The sequence below is a fragment of the Geotrypetes seraphini genome, chromosome 4 (genome assembly GCF_902459505.1).
Source record: "Geotrypetes seraphini chromosome 4, aGeoSer1.1, whole genome shotgun sequence".
In the NCBI taxonomy this organism is placed as follows: Eukaryota; Metazoa; Chordata; class Amphibia; order Gymnophiona; family Dermophiidae; genus Geotrypetes; species Geotrypetes seraphini.
Window position 1 is genome coordinate 87,821,367 of NC_047087.1, and position 12,514 is coordinate 87,833,880.

The 12,514-nt window shown below is 42.8% G+C and overlaps 1 protein-coding gene across 1 annotated transcript in view; it reads right to left on the reverse strand.

Annotated features, from left to right (window-relative positions):
* Positions 1-2,364: 2,364 nt before the first annotated feature.
* LOC117359691 (suppressor of tumorigenicity 14 protein-like) overlaps positions 2,365-12,514 on the reverse strand; it is a 49,554-nt gene continuing 39,404 nt past the window's right edge. Inside the window, exons 10-12 of the mRNA XM_033942909.1 lie at positions 10,188-10,459; positions 4,086-4,222; positions 2,365-2,532 (exon numbers count right to left, since the gene is read on the reverse strand). Coding sequence (XP_033798800.1) covers positions 2,365-2,532; positions 4,086-4,222; positions 10,188-10,459 — 577 coding nt within the window. The remainder of the gene's footprint in view (positions 2,533-4,085; positions 4,223-10,187; positions 10,460-12,514) is intronic.

Consider the following 12,514-nt stretch of genomic DNA (forward strand, 5'->3'; position numbering starts at 1 on the left):
GAAAGGATTGGACAATTTCCTGCTGGAAAGGGGGATAGAAGGGTATAAATAGAGGATCACTGCACAGGTCCTGGACCTGTTGGGCCGCCGCATGAGCGGGCTGCTGGGCACAATGGACCACAGATCTGACCCAGCAGAGGCATTGCTTATGTTCTTATGTTGTCTGTTCAGGAAGAAATGCATTTGTTTCTTTTCCTCTGGGGTTGTACTGTATGCAGAGTCTTGCATCTTAGGGTTTGTTTGTATATATTAGTGCTTTTAGTTTTTGGTCCCATATTTGCATGGGGTTATCTGTGTTCTGGTAGGAATAAATATTGAGAAGCATACAGTGTGCTTTCTGTAGTTTAATTTTGTGGTTAACCATTATGTGTTGTTAATATGATTATATTGTGTGTATGTGTATATATGAAAAATGAATGTTGTTACAATTAGTACAATTATGGGGGTGGGGTCTGGGGCGGAGATTGGGTGTAGATGGGTGGGGTCTGGCCCACGACTTAGCCCAGTGTTCTTCAACTGCCGGTCCGCAAAATAATTATTTTATTACTGCCGGTCCATAGGTGTCAAAAGGTTGAAGAACACTGCTCTAAATATCACAGGCAGCCACTGCAATTGTCGAAGATAAGGTGTAATATGAGCATGTTTTGGTGCTACTGTGATCAATTTGGCTGTAGCATTTTCTACCACTTGCAAGGCCCTGTATCTTGTCTTAATCATTCCAAGATACAGGGCATTACAGTAGTCAAGCCTCGATAAGACCTTTATTACAGTACGAAAATCAAAAGGCACCAACATTGGTTTCACCCGATACAGTAAATATATTTGTGCAAAACATATTTGTACCATCTTAGCCACTTGACAATGGAAGGACTTCATTCATTACCTTTATTTCCTTTGGCCACCTCTCTTAGTCTACCTTCCCCACAATCATCAATTCTGTTTTATCAACATTCAGTTTCAAACCTTCCTCTCCCATCCATTCAACATGTACTGGGGGGAAAAAATGTTGTATGCATATAGTTGATAATTGACCTTCAAAGACTGAAACAATTGACCTATAGGGGCCATATAGATATTGAATAGGAGCACCGATAGCACTGAGCCCTGAGGGACTCCATTCCTTATAGCGTATTCACTTAATACCTTACATCCATTCCTAACCTGGAAGGAACAATCTATCAGATAGGTAGAAAACCACTTTAACACTGTACCATTCATTCCCAGATTTTCAAGTATAATAGATTGACAACATAGGAGTTTGGGGTGGATGACTAGCTACTACTAACTCTATAATAAGTACAAGCATTGGAGGAGGAGGTGGTGGGAATGGAAAGGGATAATAGATTACTGAGTTAATATAAAAATGGCAATCCTTATTATATTATGGTATGTTGTAACATAAGTACAAAAGGAAGTGGGAATGGACAATGAACACTCCACTGAAGAATGTTCATTGTCCGTTCTCACTTCCTTTTGTACTGTTTTATTACCGTGGGTTCTCTGTCCCGTTGGACTTTTTGGTGTTTACTTATGTTATAACATAAAACATTTAAATCTTTGTATTGACATTCAAATTTTATATTGTTGCTGTTCATTAATTTGATCACCAATAAAAACGATTAATGTTATACATAGCTTGTCTAAAGTCTGCTTTTAATGGTTTCATTTCATAAATATAGTGCAGTTTATTCATTCACTTAACAATGGAGGGGGTTGCCTCCAATTCCCAACAGGAAGCTAAGGTTAATTTACATTATGGCAGATCACGTCCTGTAGAATATGAGGCAAGCCTGGAACTGGTCTGTTAAGTAAGAAAAATCCTGGGCCCCAAGAATGACATGGTGATAAAATTCATCACCGTTCCCGTCCCCGCGGATAACGGCGGGAAACCATCTTCATGTCATTCTTTAAGTAGAGAGGGAAGAATCAGAGTATAATTGGGCACAACCACTGACCCACAAGCTTTGCTTTGAAGAATGCTGGTGTAGAAGGACCGAGGTTGAAATAGACACTAGAAAATGACATGGGATTATTTCCCGCGGATATCCGCGGGGACGGGAACGGTGATGAATTTTGTCACCGTGTCATTCTCTAATCTGTACCTGCAATCAAATTTGCAGTCTAGATTGTATGGTTTTCATTAGGCTCGATTCTTACAGGTCAGGTTTACAAGTCCTGAGTTAGTGCCATTGGATTTGTACTTTTGCTTTCCTTACTGAGTTCCCCCCAAAAAACTGAGGTGTACATCATGGCTTGCAATGTTGTAAAACCAAGATTGGATTAACTTGTGCTAAAAACAATAGAGTTAGTTGGCCAGTAGGCCCCACTAAATAATATGAAAAACACAGCATTTCCAATTATGTCTTAGCTATGCAAGTTCATCTGTTTCTGGATCCAGTCAGAAAGTGCTGTGACTCTGGTATAGACTCCGGGCCGTCCACGCCGTGCACAACCTTCTCCCCAGCTGACAATGCCCATTAGATACCACTTGTTCTCCCGTCCTAAACAGGCTAAGGGACCCCCAGAATCACCCTAAAAAAGATACAACAAAAAAGTGATTAACTGATGTAGAACGAGCCATGTTCTTTGAAGTCTCAAATTAGTTAATTTTTATCCAGTCAGGCAAACACTTCAGATTTTTCTTGCATGCATCATTCCATCCCTCTTCCTTCTCAAGTCTTCAAAATAAATGCTGAACTCCTGGACCACATCCTGCATGGAATGTGCAGAACTAACATAACCATGCATTCTAGTATGTGATTATCTTTGACCCAATCTACACCCATCTACACCCAATGGAAGCTGGAAAGAATTATACAAAGATGAGAATGTTTTTTTGTCTGTTCTTCTGTGTCTGGGAGCAAAATAAGTCTCCAAAAATATAATAGAATGGGATGAAACTTGGTATGAGGGAAAAACTAGTGAAAAGATGCAATGAATTTGACAATAGGGCAGAGAAATAGCCCCCCCCCTCAGAAATAGTCCACTACAGTCCTATGGGAGGAATTCCAACTTTTCAACCATATGGCTCCTGAAAAAAGAGGACTGATTGGGATTTATTTCCAATGAAAGTACGGTAATAGAAGTAAAACCCGGATGTCTCAATTCGTCCTTTTTTTGGAGCCATACTCTGGTAACCCTAACTTTTGTAGCATAAAAAAATGAACAGAATGGGCTAAAACTTGACATGTGTGAAAAACCAGTATATACACATGACACATTCGAAAATGTGCCAAATCAAACCAGGGGTTTCAGAGAAATAAGTCCCCTCCTCCCAAATATAGCCTAATACATTTCTATTGGAGAAGGATTTCTATAGCGCAGAAACTTAAAGTGAAATGTAGAAGTTAGAGAACAGGGCCCAGGCAGTTTATAAGGTGGAATTCTCTATTCCAAACCCCTAAATTCCCCCAAAAGCCCAAAACCTACCCTCTGCAATTGGCCCACAAACTGCTCATCCTCAAAAGATAACCCCCCACAACTGCTAGACCAACTTGCAAAATGCCCCAACCCCCTGCAACTGACCCACATTCGTAAGCTACATTTCTGCCACAGTACACATAGAGAACCACACCCCAAAAATATCCCTACAATTGTCATACCATCCCAAACTTCCCCTACCCCTGCAAACTGCTTTCCTCCAAAACCTGCTTCCCAACTGCCACTCTGTAAACTGCCCCATCCCCAAATGCTATAGCCCTGCAATTACCCCACTCTTGTAACTGCTCTATCCCCCCCAAATCTATTCTACTCTCAACTGACATGACAACACATGTTGCCTTGAGCCACTCATTGAGATGGCCAGATCTGACAAACATGTATTTACATGCATAGGGGTTGGAAAGAATTCCATGAGAAATGCTCTGTATGCTTAGCCCCCCCCCCCACCCAACACACACACATCTTATATATTTAAGCATTACTTTGCAGCCTGATATGAGCAAAGGAGAACCAGGAGTAGTATCTAGACTGGTAAGAAAGCACAGCAATTAAATTTTCTGTTCCCGCTTCAGGAGAAGGTAGAGTCCTATCTAGGACTTGAATTACAAGGAAAAGAAGCAGTTTCTAGAGTAATCAGTTTCTACCTGGCAAGAATCAATTCCACCGCTAAGATCTCCAGCGCATAACATGCGGGGCGTAATGGAAGCCTCATAAAGCTTGTTGCAGATGTTATGATTGATTATTTTAACTTTAGCCTCCTGCAGAGTTCTAGCTGGTTCACCTAGAAAACCCAAACATATTGATATATTTTTTTTTCAGTTTTAAAACCTAGATTAGTTTTTGACCAACTCCCTCTCCTTGTGGCACTCCAATCCAGTGCAGAGCCCATCAAGATGTGCATGCACACAGGCCTGATTCTATAAGTGGCGCCTAAATTGAGGACCCAGATGAGTTTCACACAGAACTCAAAATTATTTAATAATAATGATAGTTTATTTTTATATACTGGCATACCCGGGAGTTCTAGGCGGTTCACATCAATCAATCATTATACATACAGTACAAATAGATATTTAAAATTGAAATCATCTAAAATTTCGGCAAAGTTAAAAGCTTACAATGGGAAGATATAAGCAATTTAAAATGAGATAAAAATTATTAAGTAAGTAAGGTTGCCAGTCTATTGAATAATTGAGTTTTTATCTGTTTTCTAAAATCAAGATAAGAGGAAGCTTCTAACGCAATTTTGGCAAGCCATGTATTCAGTGTGGCCGCCTGAAAAGAAAAGGTTCTGTCAAGGAACCTTTTAATTAGCTTAATTGATGTGGTAATTGACCACACCATTAAAAACAAATGAATTTTAAAATGATTAATTATGAATGGAACTTGGCACAACACCTATTGATGCCTACAATGAAGTGCCTACCCACGCCTAATCGCAATGTAGGCATAGTTAGGGGCAAAGAATAGGCATGATATATTTAGGCGTCAGTAATTTAGGCCAGGAAAATCTTGGCCTAATATACCAGCGCCTGACATTATGAAGTTGAGTTAGGTGCCGCTAGGCGCAATTCTATAAATGGCATCTAGAAGTTGGTTGACAAGTTTCAAGTTTATTAGGTGTTTATATACCGCCTATCAAGGTTATCTAAGCGGTTTTACAATCAGGCACCTAAGCATTTTCTCTATGTGTCTCGGTGGGCTCACAAACTATCTAATGCTATGGAGGACTGAGTGACTTGCCCAGGGTCACAAGTTGCAGCTGGTGCATAGGAGTAAGGCGCTGCTAGAGTCAGAGCCACAGTGACTTTCCAAGATGCCAGGCAACAAACATAGGGAAATAAATGAAAGATGTACTTAAACTCCTATGTACTGTATATCTATTCAAGGAGCATTTCAACCTAGTTGACATTTTGAGTCACTCACCTTAGCATGCCTTTTTAAAATATCCAAAAATTCAACACTGAAATTTACTGTTAGGACCTGAACAATGTGTGAGACATGTAAATATAGCACTGATGAGCTCTTACACTAAACTGCATGCAGTTAAAGCAGGAAATAGTAGTAGGGTTACCAGACATCCGGGAGAATCCGGACATGTTCTCTTTGTAGAGGACTGTCCAGGCTCCAGGACAGACTCCAAAATCTGGCATTTGTTCAGGTTTTGGAAAGCCCTAACGAGCTCCGGCCATAATTGGAGGACCTCTGAGCATGCCTGGATGATGTCACACGCATGCTCCGGGTCCTCTAGACATGGCTGGAGCTTGTCCGGAAGAAGAGAGAGAACTGGGCGGGGCTGAGACAAAATCATTGGGGTTATGTGTCCAGGGTTTCCCCAGAGAAAAATATGGTAACCCTAGGAAATAGCATACAAGAATTGTTACTACATATGAACACTAACAATGCAACAGCTTGACTCTTAACATTGCAAAATAGGGTAGAGAAAGGGCGGGGACTGAGCCTTAAACCTATGTTTGATACAATGCCACACATTCACAGTTAATGCAATAGATAAATAGGTGATATTAAGGACTTCTGTCAGGAGTGAAAATGTACAGTGCTGCATATGCCTTTCAGTGCTATATAAATGATAAACAGTAGTAGTAGTATTGTAGCTACCACTGAGCAAGCGAGGCAAAATGCCCAGTGATGCCCATTGGTAGGAGTCGCCTCATGGTTCTTATAATGCACACTGGTGACTAGCAGAGGTAGTGACTGAAACAGGCTGCTGGGCTTTTCCTATGCTGCATCCCGCCTCTGTAGACAGGATGCAGCACAAGAAAGGCCCAAGTGGGGCTGGGCAACCTGTTTCAGCCGATACTTTTGCTAACCACCTCATCCTCGTGTGTTATGAGGACTGCGGGATATACCAGGTCAGTGCAAAGAGAAAGAGAGGGAGGAGGGTAGACAGATGCTGGGCCTACATAGGGAGAAGGGAGAAGGAGAGGGTTTAGACTAGAGAGATACTATATTTGCAGAAGGAGAGAGAAGGGGAGAAATGCTGGCACTGAGGGGGAAAAAGAGAAGAGAGAAAGACCTGCAACAAAGAGGACGGAAATTTCAACCCCTTTTCCCACCACCATTTCAATGCTCTTCCTCCTTTGAAGTCCATTCCATCTGTCTTTTTGCTCCCCTACCTTTCTGAGTAGCAGTCATCTACCGACCCCCCAATACATCTCACTCTTCCTTCCTCACCAACTTTGACTCCTGGCACTCCTCCTTCCTTGGGCCCTCATCCCCTTCTCTCATCCTCGGTGACTTCAATATTCATGTTGATGACCCCTCCAACTCCTTCGCCTCTAAGTTCCTTGCCCTAACATCCTCATACAATTTCCTGCTGTGCTCCACCACCCTGGGTCACCAGAAAAGACATTGCTTAGATCTAATTCTATCCTCCAACTGCTCAACCACCAAATTCTGCAATACCATCCTTCCCCTCTCTGACCATCACCTGTTAATGTTCACTATTCATCACCCTACCCCCCCCCCCGATCCGTCCAATCGCCACCAACACATTCAGGAACTTTCAGGCTATTGACCCTAGAGCCCTTTCCACTGCTGCCTCATCCCTCTCCTCAACTACTATATCACACAAGACTGTCTTATAATACCATTCTCTTCTCTGTTCTAGATACCCTTGCTCCTCCAATCTCACTTCCTGTTAGGCATGCAAAATTCCAACCCTGGCTCACCCCCCACATCTGCTACCTGTGCTCATGTACCCATTATGCTGCACACCTCTGGCTTAAATCCCATGCGCACACTAACTTCATACACTTCAAATTCATGCTGACATCATTCCAGTCTGCCCCCTCGCTGGCTAAACAAGAATACTATATCTACTTAACCACTTCTATTAGCTCCAATCCTCACCATCTCTTTACTGCACTAAACTCCCTACTCGAAGCACCTTCGCCATCTATCCCCACCTTCAATTTCTCTCCAGACAATGGTGGAGTTCTTCTACAATAAGATTCAGAAAATTCACCTTGAGCTCTCAACCAGGCTGCTTCCCCATCCCCTCCCTCCATCTGCCCTTTCTACTAACCTCCCCTCAACATCTGCCACCCTCTTCTCTTTCTCTGAGATCACCAAGGAGGAAACCACACATCTTCTGTTATCCTCCAAACCCACTACCTGCTCCTCCAATCCAATTCCCACTCACCTACTCGGTGCTATCTCATCCTCTGTCATCCCTCCTATCTGTCACATCCTCAACCTATTGATCTCCACTGCAACTGTCCCTGATGCCTTCAAACATGCCCTTTTCACACCCCTCCTCAAAAAATCCTCACTGGACCCCCACATGTCCCTCCAGCTATTGCCCCATCTCTCTCCTCCCCTTCTATCCAAGTTACTTTAACATGCTGTTCACCACCATTGCCTGGACTTCCTCTCATCCCATGCTATTCTGGATCTGCTTCAGTCAGGCTTTTGCCTGCTGCATTCCACAGAAACTGCCCTTTTAAAGTTTCCAATGACCTGTTGTTAGCCAGATCCAAAGGCCTCTACTCTATTCTCATCCAAAGGCCTCTACTCTATTCTCATCCTCCTCAATCTGTCTGCCACCTTTGATACTGTTGATCACCACCTCCTCCTTGATATGCTGTCCTTGCTGGGATTCCAGGGTTCTGCCCTCTCCTGGTTTTCTTCTTATCTCTCCCATCACACCTTCAGTGTATGCAATGGTGGTTCCTCCTCCACAGTCTTCCCGCTATCGATTGATGTACCTCAAGGCTCTGTCAACACTTGGTCTCAAGGCTCTCAATCTACACTTGCTCATTTGGAGCACTGATCTCCTCCTATGGCTTCCAGTATTACCTCTATGTTGACGACTTCCAGATCTATCTCTCTGCACCAAATATCTCTACTGAAACCCAGACCAGGCCTGTCCAACATTGCCACCTGGATGTCTCACTGCCATCTAAAATTGAATATGGCTAAAACAGAGTTGCTCATCTTCCCGCCTAAACACACCTCTCTGCTTCCCTCATTCTCCATCTCTGTGGATAACATTCTCATCCTTTCTGTTTTGTCTGCTCTTAATCTTGGGGTCATCTTTGACTCCTCTCCTTCACTGCCCAGATGCAACATATCGCTAAAACCCGCCACTTCTCCCTCTATAATATTACCAAAATCTGACCCTTCCTCTCTGAGCATACTATCAAAACACTTATCCATGCCTTCATCACCTCATGCTTAGACTACTGCAACTCACTACTCTCAGGCCTTCTGCTTAGCCATCTCGCTCCCCTCCAATCCATCCAGAAATCAGCTGCATGACTCATATTCCAGGAGAGCCACTTTACTCAAGTTACCCCTCACCTAAAGTCACTTCACTGGCTTCCCATCCATTTCCGAATACAATTCAAACTCCTCTTACTGACTTACAAATGTACTCACTCAGCTGCTCTTCACTATCTCTCCCTATGATCCCCCCCCTAAGCTCCACTCAGCTGGTAAGTCCCTCCTATCTGTGCCCTTCTCTTCAACTGCCAACTCCAGACTGTCCCTTCTGCCTTGCTGCACTGTATGCTTGGAACAAGCTGCCTGAATCCCTACAGTGGGCTCCATCTTTGGCAATGTTAAAGGCCCAGTTAAAATCCCACCTCTTTGAGAGTGCTTTCAACTCCTAACTCCTTTTACCTTGGGTTCTGCATCCCCAATCCTATATGTTATGTCTGTATGTCCAAGTTACATTGTAAGCTCTTCTGAGCAGGGGCCATCTATAAATGTCAAAATGTACAGCACTGCATATGCCTTTCAGTGTTTAAGTAGTAGTAGTAATGATATGTAGGCTTATAGGGGGTGGGGCAGCAGAGGAAAGGGAGAAAGACCTGGAACAAAGGGGAGGAGGAGAGAGGAGTAGAAATAATGAATTTGGTAAGTTGTGGAGGGAAGACAGAGAAAGTGGACCGGGGGGTGGGGGGGTAGATGCTGAATCAGTGGAGGAAGGGAGGAGGGAGAGAGAGAGAGAGGCTGGACCAGGGGTGAGGGTACAGGAGGAAGAGAAGAGAGTGGAGAAGCTGGACATGTTTTAGATTGTAAGCCACCTTGAAGGCTCTTCCTAGGGATAGAAATTTTAAATAAACTTGGAAAGATGGGGAGGGACAGGGACATAGACATAGAGAGGAAATGCAGACCATGGAAGGAACACAGAGAAAAGGGCACAGAGGAAGAGATGCTGAATGTAGATGGAGGTTGTGATCACTGAGAGGACAGTTGCTGAACATGGGGAGCAGGATAGGGACAGGGACACAGAGGGGAGATGTGGACATAAAAAAGAAATCTCAAAAGTACAGTATACTAGAATGAGAATTAAGAAAAAAAAACCAGAAAAAATTGGAAAAATGCTGGGACTAAAGCAAGTTTTTTGTCTTTTCTGAATGTATTAATTGTAAATAGATCGCTGATATCTTGCATTCAGTTTTTATTTCTATTACTGTGACAAGTTTTCTATACATACATATAAATGGGTCCTTCTCTTCTTCTCTCCACCCCCTCTCCCCATTTCCTTGGAAGAGATGGCATTATAGCCAAGCTCATCTTAATTTTGCTGTCCAGAACCCATTCAGTCCTAGCTGTACCACTGGTTTCTGTGTTATTGTGCATTAACTGTGTTATTGTGCATTAACTGCACTGCTAGCTATATTTTCTGTACATTAACTGCATGAGTAGAAGATGGGAATGCCCCCTACTGCTAGTGTGGATTCTTTGCACGGATTGTATCTGAAAAATATACATACCATTTTCCTTGAGGGCTCCCCAGCCAGTCACATAACAAATGGCGCTGTAAGAAAATACTTTAGGCTTGGTAGGTAAACATATAGGGTGTATGAGATTTGTGAAGAAGAGGGGTGCTTCCAACTCCAAAATGGCAATGTCATAGTCGGATGCAGACTGGTCATAGTGTGGATGCAGAATTATTCTCTTGATTGACCTCATTAATACCTGCTTGCTGTTTCTGCGTATGCTTTGCAGGCCCAGGTAAGCTTTCCAGACTGAAGGCATTGAATACCTATAAATACAAAGTATCACAGGCTTTTCAGAATATCATAGCTATCATCCAACTGAAGGTGATGAAGCAGTGTGACAAGGGGGTGTCTATAGCCAGGAGAATGCTAGGCTGTATAGAAAGAGGCATAACCAGCAGAAGAAAGGAGGTATTGAGGACCTACTTGGAGTATTGTGTTCAGTTTTGGAGGTTGTATATGGTCAAGGATATAAAAAGACTTGAAGAGGTCCAGAGAAAAGCAACAAAAATGATTGGGGGTTTGCTCCAAAAGAAGTATAAGAAGAGACTAGAAGACCTCGATATGTATACTCTGGATGAGCGAAGGGACAGGGGTGATATGATACCGATATTTAAATATTTGAAAAGTATTAATATAAAACCAAATGTTTTACAGAGAAGGGAAACTGGTAAAACTAGAAGACATAAATTGAGGTTGAGGGGTGGTAGACTTAAGAGTAATGTTAGGAAATTCTTTTTTATGGAGAGGGTGGTGGATGCTTGGAATGCCCTCCTGAAGGAGGTGGTGGAGAGGAAAACTGTGATGGAATTCAAATAAGTGTGGGATGAACACAGAGGATCTCTAATTAGAATATGAATAGGCTAACTTTTATGGTCTGAATACCACAAATGAGATGGTTTGGATAGGCTAGAGTGAGCTTCAACGGCAACTCCAGTAGTTGGAAACTAAGGTGAGTACTGGGTAGACTTCTAAGGTCTATGGCCCAGAAATAACAAAGAAAAAAGACATTTAAATTTAATCATGAGATTGTGATTACAGGGCAGACTGGATGGACCATTCAGGCTTTTATCTGCCATCATTTACTATGTCAGATGAAAAAAAATGGCATTCTTCTAGCCTTTTCATGACAAGCACAATATAGATTCCAAACATTTTAGGTTTAGATATATTCCACTTGATATTCAGCATTATTGGGCTAGCTGGGAATGGCTTCTGGCTGGCCAAATAGCACATAGCCGACTATCTGCCATTATTCAGCGGGAGATGAATATCCCGTTGGACACATTGGCCTTTGAAGAGCTATGTCGCGCAACATAGCCAGTCACCACCAATACTCACTTAAATTCAGAAGCCAAATAGGCCCACCTAAAAAAACAGGTCTATCTTTGGCTGCTAGGATTTAGCCAGCCAGCTGATGAATAGGTGACAGGATAATCGTGCACCAGACGCCAGCGCGCCGACAATCCAGCGCCACAATTCGGCGCAAGACAGAAGCGGCGGGGGGAAAAATAATTTTTAAAGAGCTCCGACTGGGGGTTTGGAGTGGCAACCCCCCAACTTTATTGGTTAGTATTTGCGCTGCTGTTGCAGGGGGGAGCGGGGGGGGGGGTGAAACCCCCCACATTATAGAGAAAACAGAACTTTTCCCGAAAAAAATCAGAAAAAGTTCTGTTTTGCGATCACTAACCAATAAAGTGTGTGTGGGGGGTTGCTACCCCAAACCCACTGTCGGAACTCTTTACAAATTACTTTTTCCCCCGCGCGCTTCTGTCTTGCGCCGAAATGTCAGCGTTAGATTATCGGCGCACTGGCGTCTTGCGCGCCACTGACTATGAACCGATGAATATGGCTTAGTTGGCCCAAAAGCCCCTGGAATTTCAATGCCAGTCACCGTATACAGCGTGATATTGAATTTCTGTTTTCACCATTGACCGAAGGAGATAATTGACTGACTCCCGTGGTCTGAATATTGGCCTCATTATAACTTATAATCCTCCATAAACCAAGGCAGAAAACACAGCACACACATAATATATTTATATTTACAACATTAAGATACATATGTGTGTATTCATGATCATTCGATTTTTATTGATTTTTATGAATTCATTTCTGTATGTTTGTATTGATCATTGTGGAAGTTGTTTGCTTATATAATTGTGTAATTTTGAATACATGCTTCATTCTAGATTCCTGAGGCAGGCCTTTCAGGGCCAAAACACGATCGTGTTGAGTCTGTTACATAATAAAAAGGACTGAGCACCATCTGGTCTCCTTAGTTGTTGTTTCGTGCTTCTCACTGTTGTGAAGGCAGTTTC